General features: G+C 40.8%; 1 protein-coding gene across 1 annotated transcript; it reads right to left on the bottom strand.

Moving 5' to 3' along the window:
• Positions 1-16,290: 16,290 nt before the first annotated feature.
• LOC119042540 (trace amine-associated receptor 5) lies at positions 16,291-17,304 on the bottom strand. The gene has a single exon (XM_037136276.2). The coding sequence runs from the start codon at positions 17,302-17,304 to the stop codon at positions 16,291-16,293; it is 1,014 nt and encodes a 337-aa protein (XP_036992171.1).
• Positions 17,305-23,559: the final 6,255 nt, after the last annotated feature.

Below are 23,559 nucleotides of genomic sequence, written 5' to 3'. Positions count from 1 at the left end.
ATTGAACTGGCAACATCTCAGTTTGCAGGGCAACACCCAACCCACTTAGCCACACCAGCCAGGCCTATGTGTTTTGTTTCTTTGCTTGTTTGTTGTTTAGGGAGAGGAACGAACAAGAATAGAAGGAATTGGGTATGGGCACTTGGAATGAATAGATGTGACAATACCAGAAAATGTCTTACTCTGAGGCCCATCTATTCTGGGAGGGTGCTGTTGAAGAGGGGCTGGCTGTTTGCTGGCTCAGGTGTGGGGCTGGACCAAAGTTCAGGCACCTGAGGGGAGAACCTTAGCCAAAGTTTGGTTAGCATTTCGTTCTGATTGAACTGTACCTACCAGAAGTTTAGCTAATCATTTATGAGACAAAGAATGGGGATTTGGCCTTATCTATCTGGCCTTGCACAGGTAACTGAACAGGAGTTGGGGGTGTTTGGGAAGGGAATTCCGTGGCTCTTATCTATGTCATGTGAGGGAGGACACCATTTCCCAGAACACAGATGTATGAAGATTTCTTTAATTAGCACTGTTTTTCAATACCACAGGGCCCGGGTAACATTCAGCATCGTCAGACACTTAAGAGACTGACAATATGAGAAAGACTGATAATACACAATGTTGACCAGGGTATGTATCAGGTGAAAATGGACACTACCTCACGGTGAGTGGGGCAGCTCTTCAAGTGAACGCAGCCTTTATGAACACTTGCAGTTATAATGTATTAGCTTTTCAGCCCATCAACCTCTTCTTAAAAATCTGTACACACATAACAATGTGGCAATCACAAAGACAGTGAGAGTTGGAAGTAGTGTGGTAAGAGCTGCTCTCTAGAGTCTGGCTGCCCAGGCTCAAACCCCAGCATCAGCCTTTATTGATTTGTAATCTTGGGCAACTCGGTCTCTCTGTGCCTCAGTTTTCTTCACCCAGGAAGTAGAAATATATCTATGTCATAGTCTTGTTAGGGGGATTAGATGAGTTAATACATGCTAGCATGCAGTGTCCATACTGTAATAGACAGATAATAGTATAATTAGTATCACTATATTTCTATTAGTGACATCCAATGGTGTCTTCTTTATATTTAATTTATATTAATTAAATATAAATTCCAGTTTCGAAGTGAAATATGAGTTATCATACTGCTTTAAAAATGTGTACACAGAGGAAAATGGAGAGAAACAATATCTGGAAGAAAATGCATGCAGACTTTAACTTTTTAATGTATTACTTTATATGCTTCTGAATTATTCCACTTTTAAACAAAATCCATGTGAAATAACTAAAGCCATCTCTTTTTTGAAAATAAATCAAAGTTATGTAGACTGTCAGAGAATGCAATCGGGGAGGGATACTATGGCTTGGGGGTTTATTTGGCCCTGGGAGGATAATTTTTGGGTCTTTGAAATTGAAGAAAGAATGATTTCAATAGATTCAGTTTTTGGTGAGATTATCCTTGAATGCAGTCTCTAAAAGTTTAAATGTCAAATTATTTTACAAAGTTATAGTAATCAAAACAATATGGTATTGTAGCAGAAACTGACATATAGATCAATGGAACAGAATAGAGAGCCCAGAAATAAACTCATACATATGTGGTCAATTAATTTATGACAAAGGAGCCAGAAATATACAATGGGAAAAGGGCAGCCTCTTCAATAAGTGGTGCTGGGGAAACTGGACAGCCATTGCAAAAAGTTGAACGTAAGACCTGACAGCATAAAACTCATAGAAGAAAACACTGAAGGTATTTGACATTGGCCTTGAAAATAGCTTTTTGGATTTGACACCAAAAGCAAAGGCAACAAAAAGAAAAAATTAAAAAGTGGCGCCACATTAAATTGCAAAGCTTCTGTGCAAAAAAGGAAATCATCAGTAAAATGAAAAAACAACTTAAGGAGTGGGAGAAAATATTAGCGAATTATACATATGATAAAAGGTTGGAATCCAAAAACTATAAACAACTCATGCAATTCAATTAAAAAACAATTAAAAATGGGCAGATGTCTGAATCCACATTTTTCCAAAGTAGACATACTGATACAGATACATGAAATGGTATTCATCATCACTAACCATCAAGGAAAAGCCAATCAAAACCACTATGAAATATCTCTTCACACCTATTAAAATGGCTAGTGTCAGAAAGACAAGAGATAAATGTTGGTGAGAATGTAGACAAAGGGGACCCTTGTGCACTGTGGATGGAAATTGGTAGAGCAACTATGGAAAACAGTATTAAAAAATTAAAAATAAGATTAAGATCAATGACAGAACTAAATAAAAATGCATTATAGATTTCTGTTCAGCAAATTACTTTGAAGTTGTTAATGGCTTTCAATGATCAGTTAGGATCTCATCTGTTTTAATTAGAAAAGAGCAAACTGCTTGTCATAAGACATCTTCCATCACATATGTACAGGGTGGCACAAAAGTAGGTTTACAGTTGTTTGTATGGAAAATAATGCAATACTTAATAAATAATAAGACAAGAATTAGCTCTGTTTTGTGTACTCACAACTGTAAACCTACTTTTGCCCCACCCTGTGTATAGGACTGCAGGGGTTCAGAACAAGTCACCCCAAGATGTGCTTTTGTGGTACAAAGATTGTTTTGAGTTAAAGACAATTTTAGCTTCAGGCTCAAGAGAAACTTCCTGCCCTTCCTTTATCTAAAGGAATCTGAATTAGGGGCTTTGCCCATAATAAGAGACTATCAGTGATAACCTTTTTGACCTACATATATGGCAGGGCAAACTTTTATTTGCTAAACATCTATTCTTCTATTCTTGGGGGCTTCAATTAAGCCCCCAAGGGGCCTCACCTGATCCCTAGACCAGACTGTCATAGATGCATACCTCAATCCGTCTTTCTATCTCCGAATCCCTCATTCATGTGGGATCTCTGACTAGCTCATGTATGTGGGGTTCCCAAATACACATATGTATTAGATTTGGTTATTTTCTCTTGCTAATCTGTCTCATGCCTATCTGATCATTAGACCAGCTGACAGAACCTTGAGGGCAGAGGATATTTGTTCCTCCCCCGCAGAACCATAAAACTGGGTGGGAATTATTTGGAGTCAGTGAATGACATCTTAGGGTCAGTTATTTTACCTGGTACAAACACTGTAACCTCTGTAAACAGCAAGTACGCTGTCAAGTGAAAGTGAGAAGCACCAGAAACTGACAATGACAAAGCCACATGTATATAATGTATATAATGTGTCTTTTCCTTATATTGTTACCAAACAGTGAGTGGGGTCCTGCTGCCCACAGCCACCCTCAAGGCAAAATGCCAGAGGCAGACATTTGGTGAATAAGGAAAGGAGTCTTTATTCAAAAGCTACACGGTTTGGGTATAACAGTTTTCCACATGCATTAGTCACTCACGCCTATCAACTAAGGCTAAAATCTTTAACTCTTGAGTTTCCCCTAGCATTCCCCTGTTACTTTTTATTACGAACCAAAGTAACATAAGTTACAAAAGCTATACAATTTTGGAAGAACGGCAGGCTTCTGCCTCAGAGCTCGTCTCCTCTAGCACTCTCAAAGAAAAATAACTCTGCCCCCCTCTGCCCTGCCAGACCGGTCCAAGGCTGTGCCTGGAGTTCCTTCTCCCATTTAAACTATCGTCCTTTAGGAAATGCAGGCAGCTGCTGCACAATCATCCAGGCACCCTGGAGAAAGAGAAAGTGGGTCTCTGACCCCTTTCCGTTGAAATCTTCCAGTCCATAACTCCATGTGCTCTGGAGGCATCCAACCTCTCAGCCGGTCCTGTCCTAGACTTGCATCTGTACCTCCCCCTTAGGATTCTCCCCGGAGGTTACGGGCATCTGTCACTCCGTAGCTTGCTTGCCTTGTTTACCATTTACCCCACTCCTCCCAGTGATCTGATCAGATCTCTCTGTGTCCATAGGAATAACACATATAAGCTCAGAGAGTTTGGAGATACGTGCAGGGTCACAGAATTAGAAACTTGAGTCCTACATGTCCTTACTAACTCACTCAAGAGTCTCTTCGACTAGCGAACCTTCTACAATAGACACCAAACCTGGCTCTCCCCAAGTTTGTGCCCTCCCCCACTTCCTATCCCCCAGGGACTGCTCTTCTTCCCTCCTTCCGGAGTTCTTACCCCAGAGCGTTGTTACTGTTTGCCTGGCTTACCCAAAGTAGGCTATGAGATTATTCAGGCTGGGGACTGTGACTGGTGTCCACGTCCTTTGCACCTAGCACGGATGAGTAGTCGGAAGGTGCTTAGCAATTGTGGATGGAATGAATGGATTATTCGGGTTCCAAGTTTAGAACACTTTTCTTTACAACAGCTCTACTTCCCCTGGAGCAGTATTTGCCAACAGATATTCTGTGGAACGCCACATCAGATGGGGGGCTTGATTTAAATAGCATGCTTCTGATTCACTTCAAGTCTTAGAGGTTAGGACTTCTGGGTGTAGAGCCTGAAAATCTTAAACAAGCTCTTCATGTGACTCTAATGAAGGCAAAAGCTTCTTCGAGTTGTCTTTATGGAGAGGTGCCTTGGAAGTGCGAGCGTAGGTAGACATCTAACTGGCACATTTTCCAAATATTTGGTGGTGTTACCGAACAAGAGGAGGACCGAGGGAGGGGCAATACAATATTCGGCCCACCTAGGGATGCCCAAAACTGCTATACAACAGGGGCCCCTCCCAAAAACCAAAATACTAAAATCTACTGGGCCCTTCTGTCCGCCGCCAATTGGAAACACATCTCTTAATGCCAGAGATTTGTGAAAAGGAAACAAAATGTTTATTTAATGCTATTCAGGCCTAATGCCTCCACTAAAATATCAAAGTCCTTTAGGTTGTACACCTACACCCACACAGCGTTCCCTTCTCCCACTGTCCCAACTCCGGGTACCGTAAATCAGGAAAAGAGCACACGTCTGTGTTGCAGGCCGCTGGCACCGCCAGCTGTGTCACCGTGCAGGATCTCGAGCCAATCCAAAGCACTGTGGTACCCTCTCATGGTCCACCGGCAAGAGTCCTTTGTACCCAGTTCCAGTCAAAGTCTCTGTTGCTTTTCAGGCCCCGCAGCCAAAGGGGGCACCCCAAAGCCACGTGGGCCTCTTCTACCAAAGCTGCAGGAGTCCGCACTCCACCAAAAGCATGTGGCTGTCTTCTTCACCTGGCTGCAGGGATCTCCATTCTGGCAAAGCTGCGTGGTTTTTCCCTTTCAACTGGGAGAGAGGGGGTCCGCACCCTGCCAAAACCACATAGCTCCCTCTTTCACCTCACCAAGAGGGGGTCCTCACTCTGCTGAAACCGCGTGGCTCTCTCTCTCTCTCATCTGGCCAAGCAGGGACCCTTCGTGTCCTGGAGCCAGTCTTTTCCAAGCTCCCACACAGGCCTTCTCGCTCAGGAGCGCAGCCCCTTGTTACATTCTGAGTCCAAGCCCTTCTCACTCAGGAGCGCAGCCCCTAGTTACATTCTGAGTCTCTTCTCACTCAGGAGCGCAGCTCCTAGTTCCCATCTTGAGTTCCCCTAGTTCCAACCTCAGTCCCTTGCTAGTTCCTTCTCCCTCAGGAGCACAGCCCCTAGTTTCCATCCTGAGTCCCTGCCACCAACTTCTCTCTGGCTCCCAACTTGGCCACTACTATTTAACATATCTATGAAACCAGTTAAAGGTTATAGATATGTTAAATAACCATTCCTCCGGAGGTTAGCTCCAAAACTGTTGCTATGCAAAATAGCTCTCAATGGCCTGGCTCCATTCATCCCTTCCCCCTGGGGGGGGGGCGGTGAGGACATCTTATATGTCTCTCCAATATTTCTATACACTTTGAATTCTGGACACCTTTCCAAATCTTTTTTGGAGGGCCCCCCTGGCTGCACCCTGTATCAGTGGGAGGATCTTCCTTTCCTTTTTCTTTTGTATCCTTTTCTCTTGTCCTCTTCTTCTCCTTATTCTTTCTGTTTCTCTTCCTCCCCCTCCTCCTCTTCCTCTTCTTTTTTTCTTCTCCTTTTCCTTCTTTTTTGGGGGGAAGAAGGAGGTCTTTTTTAAACAGACGCTTCTGGGCATTTAGCTATTCAGCTTTTTTATCTCCGTTTGCTCAGTCCAGTATTGTTCAGAGTGACCGCTAAGTGGCAGCAGAGTATAGAAATACAAGAGGACCTCCAAGTACAATGAGACATGTCTTTGAAACAGTTCAGTAATAAAGACGTGTCCCGATCCTTTTCCTACTTTTACCTACTATTTTAGGGATTTCATTTTCAAGCACCATAATTTATATTACTGTTAATTAAATTTCTTTTAGATTATGATTTAAGTTTCCTCAAAACAAGAACATAAATTAATAGAGATTAAGAAAGAGTAAGTTAATGGGAAAGACATGAGTATAAATACTAGCTGAGTAATCCAAGACAACTGAGGAAGTTAATAAAAGGAAAAAAATGAACAAGATGAACAAACAGGGAGACTGACCAAAGGGGGAACACAAATAATGTAGAGAAAATAAGACCTCTTTAAACAATTCTTATTAGTACTTGTAGAGAAATTCAAGAGTGAATCATGTAAATAGAACAAGTGTGGGCTGAAAAGTGAAGGCAACTGTAATATTGTTAACAATAAAAGTTAAGTGAAAAAATAGAATACATGTTTATTTTTGTATTAATAAAATACAAACTTATTTTAAATCATTACTAAATTCATAATAGCTTTTGTTCGTATGCATTATTCTCAATCAGTCAACACTAAAACATTATTGTGGAGCTTTGGCACAGTCTGTGGAGCTTTTTGTATATGTATCTTTTTTGGTACTGAAATGGACTGTGCAGATATGGAAACTTACAGGACAATTGCTGTAGTTTGCCTTGGTGTTTGCAGGGAGTAACTATGTCCATTACTGGCAGGGCTGGAAGTCATCTATTAATAACTGATTGTGAAGACAGAGTAGACCATCATTATTAGCTAGGTCCTCTCAGAGAGCTACCAATGTAACCGGGAATAATTATAATAGCATTAATTAATTAATTACTGATGTTATAATCAATGCTTTCTTCATTTTCACGAATGCCTCATGTGTTCACAAACTTGTAAGATGCTGTGTTTATTTTTCTTCACCTACGGTGACCTTAGCTTATGTTTTTGCTCTTCATTTTTGACACATTACAAGCTATTTATTTTCGTTAAATTTACTTGGGTGATATTTATTAGTGAAATTACATAGGTTTCAGGTATACAGTTCTATGATCAACATATTTAAATACCAGTCTTAAAGAATGATTCTTCATTACCTTTATATTTTAAAAAGCAAATATGTGAGTAATATAAATTTAAAGTTAATTTTAAGTGAGCATTAAAAGTTAAATAAATGTCCTTTTAATTCTGATGACTATACAGGGTGTGGCAAAAGTAAGTTTACAATTGATCATATAGAAAATAATGTAATAATTAATAAATGATAACACAAGAATAAGCTCTTTCACATACTTACAACTGTAAACCTACTTTTGCCCCACCCTATGTTTTACAACTAACTCTATTACAATAAATTAACAATTTTAGATATTTTCAGCCTCTACACAGACATATTCCTACCATTTACACATAGAGTAACTTGACTTTTACTAAAAATACTAAGTTGTTATATACTTTTTATTTACTGGTAACTTTGTCCACATTGTTTCAATGCCTAACCCAGTGGCTTGCACTTAATAGTACATGAAGACAACTTTTTAAGCAAATAAATGATTAATTCTTCATTTTCAGGTGAAAATAATGATCAAATAATAGATCATCAAATAATGATCTATTAGTGTTTTATATTTAAAAACTCTCTTAACTTCTTTTTTTTAAATAGAAAAAATTAATAATTAATGTTTAAGGAAAAAATCCAGCTTTAGGCTAGTAATAGAGTTTGTCTGACCCTATCACCAAAAATAATCTTATATTTCATGATAAAAAGTGCTAGAAATGTTAACCCATGATATTGAGTCTTCTTACTTTTTTGTTATTTTCAATGTTTCGCTCTGAACATGGAGGACCTTTATGTGTTGACTTTTAACATTGGTGGTATATCATAATTTTAGTCTATGCCAAGAATGGAGGTTTGCCTTAATGTTAAGGAATCTATTAATATAATTCACCATTTTAACAGATTTTTATGATTCTGATGAAATTCAACAAAATCATTTGCATATTCTAAACTTATTCATGACTAAAAAATTTCTTAGCAGCTAAAAATACAAGAGGACTTCTATAAACATAAAGTTCTATAAAGAAAGGGCCTATCAGACATGATATACTTACCAGTGCAATTTGAGAGCAGTCTTTTTAAGATGAGTAATCAAACAGAGATGCTTCGGTGATCAGAAGATTCAGGGGGCTGAGTCCTCACAATGCATCTATGAACTCAAGTACAGTCCGGGTGGGTTCTGTCATGGTCTCTGAGAAACCAACCGAAACACATAATTCATCCAGCCTCCATTGAAAACAGTTAGAACCTCACCCATAGGGCTGCCCTACCACACAGAGCTGCAGTGCAGGAGGCTGGCGGAGGACAGGGAACACTGCAGTTAGGTTTAGCCACTGCGACACACTAAAAGGATGCTGCTCCTATCCGTTCCTGGCTGGTTCCGGCATCAAGCCTAATCTCCAGGGTCTCTGAAAGGCTCCTAATTCAAAGCCAAAAAACCCATTTCTACTGTATTTGTAATCACATTCTGACTCTTTACTATGGCCTGTGAGGTCCCAAATAGATTTTTTAAAGATTTTATTTATTAATTTTTATAGAGAGAGGGAGAAAGAGAGGGGGAGAAATGATGTGACAGAGCAACACTGATCAGTGGCCTCTTGGGAACCAAACTGGTGGACTTTTATTTTGCAGAACGATGCCCAACCCACTGAGCCACACTGTTCAGGGCTCCAACAGTCTTTTTTTTTTTTTTTAATTTTATTTAGTTATTTTTCAAGTACAGTTTTTTGTCTATTTCTCCCATCCCAGCCTCCCCCACCCCTTGCTCCCCACCCCCCTCCCATTTCCACCCCCCCTTAGTTCTCATCCCTGTGTCCTTCCTATTTGTTCCTCCAAATCCCTCCCCCTTTTTCCCCTTAACTTCCCTTCCTTCTCCCCTCTGGTCACTATCCCCTTGTTCTCTATTTCAGTGTCTTTGTTTTTTGTTTTTTGTTTTCTGCTTGCTTGTTTGTTTTGTTGTTTAGCTTCCTGTTAAAGGTGAGATCATATGGTATTTGTCTTTCAGCACCTGGCCTATTTCACCAACAGTCTTAATCCTGAAGAACTCTCTGACCACATCCTGCTACCTTCTCCCCAGCCTCAATGTGCTCCAGCTGTGCTCCCCACCCACATCCTCTCAGTTCCCCAGCAACATGCCGCAGGAGCTTCGCACAGGCTGCCTCACCTGCCTGCAGGGTTCTTTCCTCAGTCTTCGGAGACAACACTCCCTGTCATCCTCAGGCCGCAGCTTTTCCTTCACTTCCTCAGAAAAATCACTGTCAGCAAATGTTGTTATCTCTCTTACATCCTTTCATTTACCTTCTTTTCTTTTCTTTTTAAAAAAGATTTTATTTACTTTTAGAGATGGGGGAGGGAAGGAGAAAGAGAGGGAGAGAAACACTGATGTGTGGTTGTCTCTCGTGCACCTCCTACTGGGGACCTGGCCTTCAACCCAGGCATCTGCCTAGACTGGGAATCAAACCAGCAACCTTTTGGTTAGCAGGCTCCCACTCAATCCACTGAGCTACACCAGCCAGGGCCATTTACCTTATTTTCTCATTGCCTTAACTGTACTTATGAGTTTGTTATAATATTATTTGTGTGTCTCCTTCTGTTTTGTCTGTCTGTCCCTCTGGGGAACATGTAAGCTCCATGAAGTCAGATATGTCATTAACATTCACTGTGAGTAAACCAGGCAGTTTTCATTGCTTTGGTTTTTTCTCCTCTGTTCCTTTGTGGTTGTTTTGTTTCAGTCAGTTTAATAGATTAAAAACAATTAAAATCTATATCCCAGCACTGGGAGATTACATGTAAATGCATTTAAAAAAATAAAGTAGCAAGTTGGCCTTGCCCAAAGGATTTGTTGAATACAGCATTACATCATTTAACACATGGTGTTCAATAAGATTTTTCCTTCTTAGAAATCAATATCTGAGGTCTAACCCTTTATGATTATTATCTCAGGCACTGATTATTCCTGACCCTGGTGCTATCCGGGAAATTGAACTCACACATGCAACAATGAATAGGTTGCTTGAAATTCCAATTTCTTTAGTGCTGGTTACTAGATGTGCTGTGCTTTCAGATCCAGCCCACACTGTTTCAACCTAGAATTGAAAACCTGTCAGTGGAAGGAAAGGAATCTCAGTCATTACGAAGTCAAGAACGTGCGAGGACGGTGGCCTCAGCAGTATGGCCTTTGATGTTATTGAAAGTAAAATGGTAAGATCTCGGATTAAATATAAGAGAAGGGGATCGGAGGTGCCAGAGGCATTCAGAACAATGGCACCTCAAGGAGGTCAGTGTCCCAATCCCCAGAACCTATGACCGTGTCACCTCACACAGCAAAGGGGACTTTGCTGATGTGATCTTGAGATGAGGAGATTACCCTGGACTATCCCCTTGGACTCCACGTGATCACAAGCGTCTTACCAGGGGATGAGGGAGGGAAGAGAATCAGAGTGGCAGAGATGTGACCCCAGAGGCAGAAGTCAGGGTGATGCCACCTTCTCCTGGACATCAAAAAACAAAAAAGTCAGTTTAGAAATCCCCAGGAGCCCAGGGCAGAACAGGTACCGTGACCTGCAGTCACCATACAAAGAGGTCACTTCCAGACACAAACTGTGCATGAAAAAACTAAGCAAAATATATTAAGTGGCAACACCAGTCTTTTCTAGAAAGTGGGAATTAGAGTTTATTTTTCCTCTGTTGTGCCTTGTGGTATTTTTCAGGTTTTTTGTAATAGATGATACTATTTTTCTAATTGAAAGAACTTATGTTAAAAACAGCAATAGAAATGTAAAAGGGGCCCTGGCTGGTGTAGCTCAGTGGACTGAGCATGGGCCTGTGAAGCAAAGGGTTGCTGGTTCGATTCCCAGTCAGGGCAGACGTTTGGGTTGCAGGCCAGGTCCCCAGCAGGGGACGCATGAGAGGCAACCACACATTGATGTTTCTCTCCCACTCTCCCCTTCCCTTCCCTTCTTTCTAAAAATAAATAAATAAAATATTTAAAAGATATGAAATAAAATAAAAAAGAATATTTGTCTTAAAAAAGTAAAAGGACACATTTGTTTGTATTGTCCAAGCACATGGAGTGACCCAGCTCTGTGAACAGTTGCACTGACCAGCATGGCCCGGCCCAGACAGTCCTTCAACCTGTGCTCCCAGGAGGGAGGCGGCCTGGTTTCCTAGGAAGCTCCTCAGCACTGGGTTGGGCAGAGGGGGTTCAAATCTCAGTTCTGTTCTGTGTTGACTGCGTGACCTAGAAGCATCTTCTTAAGCTACCTGAACCCTGTCCCTTCATAGACATTTTTTGAGTAAGTGTTCAAATTCACTAAAGATAGATTTTCTAAGGTAGTACATGTTATTTTTTATTCGGATCCCTCTGATTAAAATGCATGGCCCTATCTTTTTTTCACCCTTAATAAACTACCCATCTTTAAAGCCTAGTTCCAAAGCCGCTGCCTCTTTTAAGTCTTTGCCATTGCAGTGATGTCTGGGTCACGGCCTGCGCAAGCTGCCATGACAATTTCTTTACAGAATTATCTCCCCTCACCTTCCCAACACTGTGGGGCAGGTATTACAGTCTCAGGTGAGGAAACCGAGGCTTGTGGGAGGTAAAGAACTTGCCCAAGAGGCCAGGAGAAGGCAGGGGTTACATCTGAGTTTGGTCAGGCTTGCTGGACTCCTTAGCCCTCACTTTTGAACATGGATCCTTCCAGAAATAAGTGACTGCTCCATCTTAGGACTATAGCTCTTTGCTGTAACTTTATTAGGAACTTATTTTTTATTCTGCATTGTTTGTTCTTATTTTTGGTTGTCTCCATGCCTCTGCATTGAAAGTTCTTTAAGGGTAATGATGACATTTCAGCAATTTTGGATCCAACAGAGTTTAGCCTCACACTTGGCACATAGTAGGTTCTCAAGAAATGTTACTTGAGAACTGGTAATACTACACTCCTCTGAGCCTCAGCCCTGAGAGAGGTCAGTCAGTGCCACACACTTCAGACTTTTGATAACATATGTAAGGCCCTCAGAACAATCTTGGCTTGCTGTTCAGGACTTACAACCATGGAGAAATGAAATCCCTAACTTGTTCCAAGTTGGAAAGATGAAAGGCATATACACAATATTTGTTTTTAAGAAAACCTGCTCTGTGGTTTCAAACTATTCCAAGGTGGCTGGTGTTGTCTTTCCTAGTCACCACCTGGTGTGGTCAAAATGTGGAAATACAGAAAGATCACTTTCAAGACTGGCAGTTACTTCAATGCTAAGTTCAGTGTGGGACAAAATAGGGACACCATGACTCAGTCCTTGGAATTTTGTGTATATTAGTCAATTTTCCAGCACAGCAAACGAACTTGCCATGGTTTACAAAAATCATCGACCGTTTGCTCACGTTACCTGGGGGCTGCCATGGCAGCTGCTCTGCTCCCAGCTGCAGGTGAGCCACAGGCCTGCTCTGCATCTTCTCATTGTGCAGCCCAGGCTGAAGCAGCAGCTGCACTGAGACAACCTGTTCTCAGGGCAGAGCGTGGAAATTTAAGAGCTGGGCTCAACCATACAATGAATGACACTTAAGGCTCCAGCTTGAACATACGTTGATCAAAGCACGTTGCAGGGCCAAGCACAACAGCGGTGGCTCTGGGACATGTGTTCCCTCCAAGGGAGTTGGGAGCGGTGACGGCTGCAGTGGAAAAGGAGCATAAAATCAAGGTGAGGAGTGCAGAGGACAGAATCCCAGTGGCAGGACGTGATAGGGGCCAAGGGTCAGGACCAATAATGGCGCATACCTTCTCTTTGATTATCAAACTCTTTCTCTGCAATTCCAAGTTTGCAGCTATTACAGGTCTAGGAAAAGAAGCAAGCTGTAAAACTGCACAGAAGAGGGGGCCTGATTCTCTCACACACTTTGTGGGTAACTGTTAGTGGGATTTCTTGACCCTTGATGCACCTGCAGAGCTAACTTTATGGAACATAGCTATATAGAAGCAGTACAAAAGGGCTTTTGCTATGGAAATTACCCTGCTCACAACCCTTGGGCACATAGATCACATGCCCTTGTTTGATTAAATTGTTTGGGAGATGTTTAGAGAAGAAGATAACGGTCAGGTTCGCACAAAAGAAGTGGATCCATCTTGGAATTTAAAATCATGTTGTTTTGTGAAACAGGGAATTAAAAAAACCTAAACAAGTACAAAAACACCAAGAACTGACTCTGTTTCTTCAGCTATATTCTGGTGGGATGTTCTAGATAAGGCAAGCATCTCTTAGGCTGCAGGCTATTGAATCAATGGTACAGTCTGACTGCCATTGCCTCCTCTTCATGTTTGACCACAAAGTCATCACGCTCAGAAGAGGGACCTTGATTTCACATTTAAAGAGATTCTTTAATCAGGATGTCCATGAACTTACATGAAATATAATTATGTCTCTATGTTCACTAATCTGTACTTGAAATTTAGCATTTCCTTCTGTTTTGAATGTAGGCAAAACCCCACAATAATGTTGGCATTATCTCTGATTTTTGTCATCAGTACAAATCAGGTTTTTGAATCCCAGTACAGTTCTTGCAGATATCGTGAGATGTCACTTGTGCTCATCACTCTTATGTAATTACAACAGTCATTGAACCTGGAGATTTGATGCTTTTGTAAAGAAGCACAATATGATTATATTACACACTTGGCAATTTAAAAGGAAAATTGATTATTCTATTTCAATATAATCGTATTCCTCTGTAATTCTATGTGTTTTTTAAACTTTCTAATAAACTGGAAAGTCTTATTCTGAAACAGGTTCATGGTCATTACCAAAGAGCCAAAGACATTCATGGCAGAAAAAATTAAAACACTTGCATTTATATGTAGTTAGTTCTCACGGAGGAAGATAGGGTGAGAAAAGGTTATTGTCCCCAAATGGTAAAGTATCACCATGGACATTTACTTATATGAGGACAGTATCACTGAGCACAGGTCCTAACCAGATTTTTGGGGTGCAACGTTTTCCTTTGTACCCCTTCATGGTGTCCACCGCCAGTGTGGTTCTTGCTCTCCCTCCACCCTGGTTCATTGGTGATACGAACATTGGGCCATGGCACTCGTGTTCTAGTGTTTTTGTGATTCACTGGAAGCTGAAGTCTGCTTCCTGCGTTTAAAATTTAGCCCTACCCATAGGTTTATTAGCTGTCCAGTTTTCTCTAATATCTCAGAGACATAGTGGATAAGTCCGGGCATTCTAGTAAAAAGCATGAATCACCCAACACCTGTGTGCCACGTCTGTAACACAAAGTTGATCATACCTGTGTCTCACGCCTTGTGGGCAGTAAGTGAGATGCTTAGGTTTTCAGTAAATGTTGGTTTCTCCCCTTTCCACCCTTTCCTTCTCTCTATCACGGAACGTCTGTTCGTGAAGGCAGCCTTCTCCCTCTAACAGAAAACAGTAAGATGAGAGGGAAGTGGAATCTTGCTCTGCTTCTCTGAAGGTGACCAATATGCAAATTCCACCCTTCGAAGCAGCTGAGTGTTCTTGTTTTGAGGATGATGCCATGCTCAGTGGACTGGGGATGGATGTGAATTTATTTCCAGGAAGGTAAGAGGGAAATGCGTTTTTAAAGTGATGACTTACTTATACTTTGCAAATTATATTTATTGCTATATCTAAGACAAAGCGTTCCTAGTTCCTTAAAGTCTCACAATTTTAATTTGTAATTCCTTTGTAATTTAGTTATCTCTGATAATTATGAGCTAAATGGAAAAGAAAGAATAATCACTTTCAAAGAAAATTAAGCACTAGAAATACATTAAAATATTTTATAATCTATTTTAAAAATTATGAATAAGAATTGTCAGGATGTTATCTTTTTAGCAAATAAAAATAAACAGATGGAATAAATCCATTTCAGCCAAACTTCAACATACAACTTTACTTCGTTATTTATTTATTGAGATTGATATATCAGTGTCTGCGTCTTTATTTATAACTATGTGTATATATACATGTGTATATCATATACCACAAATTAACTTACAGAAAGTGTTCCAAACAAGTATTAATGTGAAAAAACACCTACATGGAAATAGAATGACTAGAGACCTGAGAAAAGGATTGAGGAAAAAAACAGAAGCAAGATGAACATAAAATGTGTCAGTACCTTTACTACTAGTAGTTCCTGAAACACATTTAGTTCAATTCTGAGCAAGCATGTGGCATAAGTACTTGTTTTTCAAAGGAAATCATGTGCTCTCATAAAATTAAAAGATACTAGTTCTAACCTATGTGATTTTAAAAATAGGAGGAAAACTAAAATGGTGAGGTGTGGTTCATTATCATTTTATTTTTATTATTTTTGTGCAGAAAATATCGACCATATGTTCAAGTTTCTATCATAAGAGGAAAGGAAGAAAATATTCATTCAAAAATATAATAAACTGAGAGTATAATACATTAACTCAGTGATCATTGGGTAGACAAACCTGGCGTACATTGTAACTGGCTTCCAAGGAGACAGGGAACTTTGTGAAAGTTGTTCCAAACCCTTGACTACAACTGTGAAAAGTAAGGTGAAATTAGGATTCAAACGGTGCTTCCCATAGTTAGATACATGCTATTTGAGCTTAAGGACACCTTAGAAAACATATAGTACAAAGCCCTCATTTTTCAAAGGAGGAAACTCAGTGACGGGGAAGGAAGTCACAGACTGCTGGAGTAGTTTCACAGGGCCCTGCCGGGTGGTAAAACCAGCACGAGAACTCAGATATCCTGACTTCTATGTTCTTCCTTCTCCACTTGTATCTTAGCTGTCTCAAGGGAGCAATGAAGGAAGACCCAAATATTTTCATAGAGTCTTGACTTATCCAATAAATGCCTAGATGACTTCCCTCTTTCCCCCCTACATTCTACTATGGAAACATTGAATGAATGGTGTGCTATATCTCTTTCCTGTTTGAGAAGCTGATTTTTCTCCTCCACTTAAACCAGGCTACCTGGGAGCCTGCCCATGAACTCATGACATCACACCACCTAGTGCCACAGCACCACTCTGCCTTCCTGCAAAGCCCCCCTGTTTGCCTGAAGCCAGTTAAAGGAGTCATCATTCTTGGTACAAATCAATAGTGGGTGTCTGAGGTGAGAAGATCTCTGGACTCAAAATGAGTTTCAGAGCCTTCCTGAACCACCGGTAGGAAAAGACATAGATGATAGGGTTGCAGGCTGAGTTGAAGTAAGCAAACCAGATCAAGATGTCAAAGACCAGAGGTGGTGTGATGAAATTAAGGAGGCTGTCCACCAGTGTGTCGATGGTGAAGGGAAGCCAGCACAAGAGGTATATGCCCACAGCAATGCCCAGGGTCTTGGCAGCTTTTCTTTCACGCTTGGCAGCACCCCCCAGGCTTTTGTTCAAGGCGTTGATCTGCTGGGCCTGCCTGGCAGCAACCAGGAAGATCTTTACATACAAGCTGATCATGATGAGGCAGGGGAGAAAAAACACGGGGAAGTTTAACCAGCCCCAGAACTTATTAAACAGCAGCTGGCAACTGCCCACACAAGGCATCTCTTCCAGCCACTGGCTGAGCCCTCTCTCAACTACATCTGTGTAGACAAAGAAGGCAGTGTAAGCTGCTGGCATCCCCCACCCGGCCACAATGTACCTGAGAGCCACCCGCACTGTGAACTTGGAGGGGTAGAGCAGAGGCTCACAGATGGCACAGTGGCGGTCAATGGAAATGAAACAGAGGTGAAAGATGGAGACGAGGCAGAAGAGGGTGTCCAAGTAGGTGTGCAGGCGGCAGAGGGAGTCTCCAAAGAACCAGCAGCTCTCTACTGAGCGAACGGTGCTGAGTGGCAGGACCAGCAGACCCAGCAGCATGTCAGCCAGGGCCAGAGAAAGCAGCAAGAGGTTGGTGGGAGTGTGAAGTGCTTTGAAGTAGGACACAGTGAACACCACAAACAGATTTCCTAGGACTGTAACAATGATGCCTGCTGCACAGGCCAGGTAGATGATCAGCTGGAGGCCCAGAGGATGGACAGTCCTGGGGCAGGACCCATTCACCTGGTAGCAGAATGCCAGTGGGTGGTCTTCGGCACCTTGGTTGAGGACAGAGCTCATTTATGGGTCCTACTCCTGGTTCTCTCTCTCTCTCTCTAAGATCAGGCCACCTGTCCCACCTAAATAAATAAATAAATAAATAAATAAATAAATAAATAAATAAATCTTTCGCTGCCAAACAACTGGAAAATAAGATCTAGAGAGGAACTAAAGGGCAGTTTGGAACCTAGTACAATTTCCCTGAGCACTGAATCAAACCCACCCTAAAAACTCAAATGCAGCTCAGGATTCAAGGTCCCATAAGAGTCATTTCTGCTAGTCCTGGTTTGTCTGACTGGAACTTCTGAAACTTGTTAAGACATTACCCTTAAGAAAAGAGAAGACAGATGTAAGCTAAATGTTTTCTCAAAGATATAATAGCTGTTTCACATTAGGTATTACATGATTATTGTGAGGGTGTCTTTTCCCATTTTGATAAGTTACCTGTTGTTAAAAGTAAAATATTTAATGTTAATCAGTCTCAGCCAAGTGAAGAATTAATTCTTGTTAACAAATCAGTACTTAGGTAATAAGAAACTTCTGGGTCCTCTCCTTAAGAATTAAATAAATTGACCAAAATAAAAAGATCAAGCTCTTTAATTACATTTCAACTCTTCCCAGGGGAGAAATAATTCAGCACACAACTAATTGAAAGAGCAAAATTGCCTTGTTTCAGTCTGGCATCCTTCACAATCTCTAAAGTTAAGACAGAGCAGCTATACATCTTAGGAGCAATAACTGATATGAAAAAGTATTTCATCTATCTTAACACTAGTCTGTAAAAATTTGAAGCGAGTTCTAATAAATTGCATTTAGAATTTCCAAGCTACTCACATAGGCAGAAATTAGAATCACTTATGGGAATACGTCCTTTTTGTAGCAGGTAGACCTGGGTGTGTAGAATCCTCTTCCATCTGCAAAGATGACCGATTTTATACTCTAAATAGAAACTACTTCTCCATGTGGTATGTTATGCAAATAATCACTGAATAGGTACCAAGGGACCTAGTTTACACTATTCACAGGTCTCAGTAGTTTGCTTCCTTCTTCATACAGCATCATCATTTATCCTGCCAACTAATTAAAGATGAAAATTAAACACACTGGATTTATAAAGTTTTTCTTTGATTTTTCAGTGTTCTCCCTTTTGCTTTAGAATTATTTGCGTTCGTTTCTCTCAACAAAAAAATAATTGAGAAAAATTGATTATAAGTCCTTTGGTTTGTGAGCACACACTGAATTTATCATGATACCTTTTTAAAACTCCGTTTTATACTGATTAAAGAAATCACAGTAGACAAAACAGTTCACCTGGACATGGAAGAGTTAGATTGTTGTTCTGCCATCTTCTAGGTCATTTCTTGTCCTCTCCATCTTTGTGTCTCCCCACTGGTAAAAGTACCTACAGTTGGACTCCTGTGTCTGTACCTCACGAGAGTATTACCAAGGAAAATAACAAAAATACCACGTTCAGTAGTATTCTGAACTCTCTGTTTCTTGGTACTAAAACCTCCAGAAGTTGGGATGCCTCTTGGTGAAACCAATTCACAGTATAAGTCAAATTAACATTGCAAAAATGACAGAATTCTAAAGGTGATAATAGATTATGTCTGTCAGAAGGTCCTGTAGGAGAAGCTGGAACAAGTCAAAACAAAGGAAAACAGTTGGCATATACCTCCCCGTTCTCCACAAAACCCTGGCTAAGCCCAGCGGTGATTGCTTAAAATACACCTCGTACCAAGTCCATGTGCATGGAAATAGATTTCTTACAACAGAATTAATCATACCAGGAAGGATCTTTGCTTTACCACATACCTTGACACCCCTTAGGTTACAAGTCAGAAACCACATGCAATCAGCCAGCAAGTCCTTTGGGTCTAAGCCTAGCTTGACCAAGAATCTGTGAAAAAGAGAGACAAATGTCTTACAATTGGAATAAGGCCTGAAGATGGAAACTTTGAAAAAATGTGTTTGGTTCTGGGATACATCATTTCACAGCTGATATGCCATATGTATAATCCCGCTTCAATGGCTAGAAATGGTCCTTTATTAAACCTAATGACATACCCCTTTGGCCTAAAATTCAGATAGCCTTCTCTAAACCCCAAGCCAGGCTAAATTATTTTTCCTTCTCCATACTCCCTTAGCTTCCTGCACTGTAATCAAGTGGCTATGATCTTTCATTGAGGCCATGATTTGAGTTTTATTCATTTCTGAACCATGAATAGCACTTGGCATATAGTACATGCTCAGTAAATGTTAATTGAATTGAGTAACTTTTCATATGGACAGCACGGTGTTCGTGGCTTTCATCATCATCCTGAGATAATGACTACTGTGTTTAGCCTGGATGAATCCTGGAAAGAAGAGCATTAGATTAGGACTAATGATGGGATTTTTCATTTAACCTTGGACTAGCCTGGGAAGAGCACTTGGAGCTGTTTAGAGAAATAATTGTGGTAATGTTCATGGGAACGCTTTGTAAATTACAGAAGTTCTCTATTAAGGTTAACAAATGATGATGACTTCAACAGAAGTTTCCTCCTGCTCCATTTTCTTCTCTGTTTACCTCTGCTCTTTGTGAGCAAAATAAATGCTAGTCTGCATAAAGGACCATCACATATCTCAAAACATCAGTTCCTTGATGTTGTTGTGTATTTTATGTTATTTCTGAGAATCAAATGATAAAAACTGAGTATGTGCTGAATAACTGGATTCCCTTCCTAGTCAGTCCCTCTGGTTTAGCAGTCCAAAGCTCTTTGTTGCATAAAGGATCTTTGCTGAGTCTCCAAAGCATACAGGAGGCTCATCACAAAAAGCAAATTGTAAAATGCTCCTGACCTTGTAAGTTAGTCTGTTGCTCTATCAGACCCTGGAAGGAGGTCTGACTTGGCCTGAGACTTGAGGACCTCCTCCTGTTCCTTTCATTCTTCAAAAGGAAAGAGTACCTTAGCCTTTGAATGTCACCTTCTGGATTAGGGGCAGGGGAAATCTCCTTCTGAGGCATTAAATTACTGCAATCAGAATGGAATAAACCAATCCTCTGCTAAGCATTTTAAAACCCTATTCTGATTTCAAATGCTGTCCTGTGAAAACAATAATTTAATGACATCTCAGGACCTAAATATGCTATCATTAAACTATGAAGTTATAACTACTGACCATGGGAAACTATAGATGTTCAACAGAACAGGTAGATCAAGAGGGTATTGGGAATTCTGACCTGAATAGAGATGTTTTTGAAGGTGTTCTGGAGTAATAAGTAGTTTTTCAATAGCAAGGTTAGATTTTTAAAAAAGCAAAAATGTTTATGAATGCCTTTAGGATGTATGTATGTGAGCATTATAAACCTTAGGATTTTATGTCCTGCATAGAGGTGTGATGTCATTGGCTAGGTCAGAGAATGGATGATTTTTAACAAACCTAACATTCCGATACTATGATAAGAATTACTAAAATAAAATATACTTAACTTTATTTTTAATATGTTTTATTGATTATGCTATTACCATTGTCCTATTTACCCCTTTCATTCTCCTCTACCCTGCACATCCTCTTCCACCCACATCCCCCTCTTTAGTTCATGTCCATGTGTCATAAGTTCTTTAGCTTCTACTTTTCCCATACTATTCTTGTCCTCCCCCTGTCTATTTTCTACCTACTATCTATGCTACTTACTCTCTGTACCTTTCTTCCTCTCTTCTCCTCCCACTCTCTGGTTGCTAACCCTCCATGTGATCTCCATTTCTGTGGTTCTGTTCCTGTTCTTATGGTTTGCTTAGTTTGTTTTTGTTTTTGTTTTTGTTTTAGGTGTGGTTGTTAATAATTGTGGGTTTGCTGTCATTTTACTACACATGGTTTTTATCTTTTTTTCTTAGATAAGTCCCTTTAACGTTTCATATAAAATGGTCTTGGTGATGAACTCCTTGAACTTGACCTTATCTGAGAAGCACTTTATCTGCCCTTTCATTCTAAATGAAAGCTTTGCTGGATAGAGGAATCTTGGATGTAGGTCCTTGCCTTTCATGACTTGGAATACTTCTTTCCAGCCCTTTCTTGCCTGCAAGGTTTCTTCTGAGAAATCAGCTGACAGCCTGATAGGAACTCCTTTGTAGGTAACTGTCTCCTTATCTCCTGCTGCTTCTAGGATTCTCTCCTTCACCTGAATCTTGGCTAATGTAATTATGATTTGCCATGGTGTGTTCCTCCTTTGGTCCAACTTCTTTGGGACTCTGAGCTTCCTGGACTTCCTGGAAGTCTATTTCCTTTGCTAGATTGGGAAAGTTCTCCTTTATTATTTGTTCAAATAAGTTTTTCACTTATTGCTCTTCCTCTTCACCCTCCCCTTCTGGTACCCCTATAATTCAGATGTTGGAACATTTAAAGATGTCCTGGAGGTTGCTAAGCCTCTCCTCACTTTTTTGAACTCTTGTTTCTTCATTCTTTTCTATTTGGTCGTTTCTTTCTTCCTTCTGGTCCACTGCATTGATTTGAGTCCCACTTTTCTCCCCATCACTATTGGTTCCCTGTGCATTTTCCTTCACTTCACTTAGCATAGCCTTCATTTTTTTCATCTAATTTGTGACCAAATTCAACCAATTCTGTGAGCATCCTGATCATCAGTGCTTTGAACTGTGCATCTGATAGGTTGTCCAGCTCTTTGTTGCTTAGTTTTATTCGCTCTGGAGCTTTAATCTTTTCTTCCATTTGTGCCATTTTTTTGGTCTGGTCGTGCCTGTTACATAATGGGGGGCAGAGCCTTAGGAGTTCCCCAGGGTGGGGCAACCCAGTCACTGGGTTGGGACACTGTATATGGGAGCAGGGTCCGAGAAGGAACAATAGCATTTGTTCTGCTTTCTGTCAGATTTCAGTCCCTTCTTCTGCTTCCCCCAAGCAAATTGGGCCCTTCTGGTGCTGATTCCTGTGTGCGTGCGCTTGTGTACATTTTAGGACCCTGTGGGTCTCTCCAACGAATTCTTGTGTAAGGCTGGGAGTCTCTCCCTGTGCCTCAACCCCCACAGGTGTTTTCATTCGGTGTTTTGAGGCTTTATTTCCCCTCACTGGGAACCTGGGTTGTGCAGTCTGTCTCACTCCCCAGTTTTGCCTGATTTATCTGCATGTAAATGTGGGACTGCCCAGTCAGCCAGCTGCCTTACATGCAGTGCCCCACTTCACAATCGCTGCCTTGCTTGGTCTGCTGGTTGCCGCGTCTGCCTGGGATCTGCCAGCCGCCACCTGTGTGCCCAGGGTCCATCTGCTGCCATCTTGCACTCCTGGTGCCACCTCTTGTTGTGTCTTGACTCCTCTCCACCAGGTCACACCCGACTCCGCCCCTCCTACATGTCTGGATGACTGTGTCTATTTTAACTCCTTGATTTTTGGACTTCTATATAGTTCAATTCTCTGTAAGTTATGGTTGTTATTTTGTTTCTAAATTTTTGTTGTCCTTATTTTGGTTGTGCAAGGAGGCACGGTGTGTCTAACTATGCCTCCATCTTGGCCAGAAGTCCAATATACTTAACTTTAATATCTGTTGTAATGGAAACAAATTTTCTCTTTGCAACCTACCAAAGTCTTAGGGTTGTTATTGAAAGCTACCTTACTATCTGCAAATACAGATAAACATCAATGAATGAATTGCTCCATCCACATATAAACATTCTGAGTTTGTGTGTTCCATTAATTTTTTTTCCAATTTGTAAATACATGGGATAGTGAACAATATTTCTACATGACCAAACATTTCTCTGAAGCACTTGGACTATGGACGCATTAGGCAAATGGAGGAAAGACCTAACTTCTGTCCTCAGGAAGCTATGTGAACTGAAAGCTTCTTTCTATATGCTGCAAACACTCTGAGTTGGGGAGTCCTCCATCATGTGCCTCTGCTGGCCTTTGGCTCAAGTTCCCAGTACAGCGCTGTGCATATATGGCCAAAGCCCATGAGAACAGGAATTAAATTCAGTTCCACTTCTTCTTTACAAATAGGCTCTTTCCTCCATCTTCCCTTCCAAGTAAAGAAGCCCCTACCATCTAACATCCTTTCTCTGATACTGGTTTATTTCTATGAATTCTAGTAACTCTCATTATCCTCCCAGTTTCTGTTTTAGTCATCCAGCAAATATGTTCAGAGATGATTGTGGGAAAGGTGCATAAATAATATCAGGTTGCAGCTCTGCACACAGAAAGCCCACAGGCTAGATGAGGAACTAACACACTGTGCACACCTAAGCCTGGTACAAAGCAGGGGTCAGAAGAAACGTGATTGGGGTGGTG

This window comes from Artibeus jamaicensis, unplaced genomic scaffold, assembly GCF_021234435.1.
Source record: "Artibeus jamaicensis isolate MK-2021 breed Jamaican fruit bat unplaced genomic scaffold, CSHL_Jam_final contig_387, whole genome shotgun sequence".
Classification (NCBI taxonomy): Eukaryota; Metazoa; Chordata; class Mammalia; order Chiroptera; family Phyllostomidae; genus Artibeus; species Artibeus jamaicensis.
This window is presented reverse-complemented; position numbering and strand designations above follow the sequence as displayed.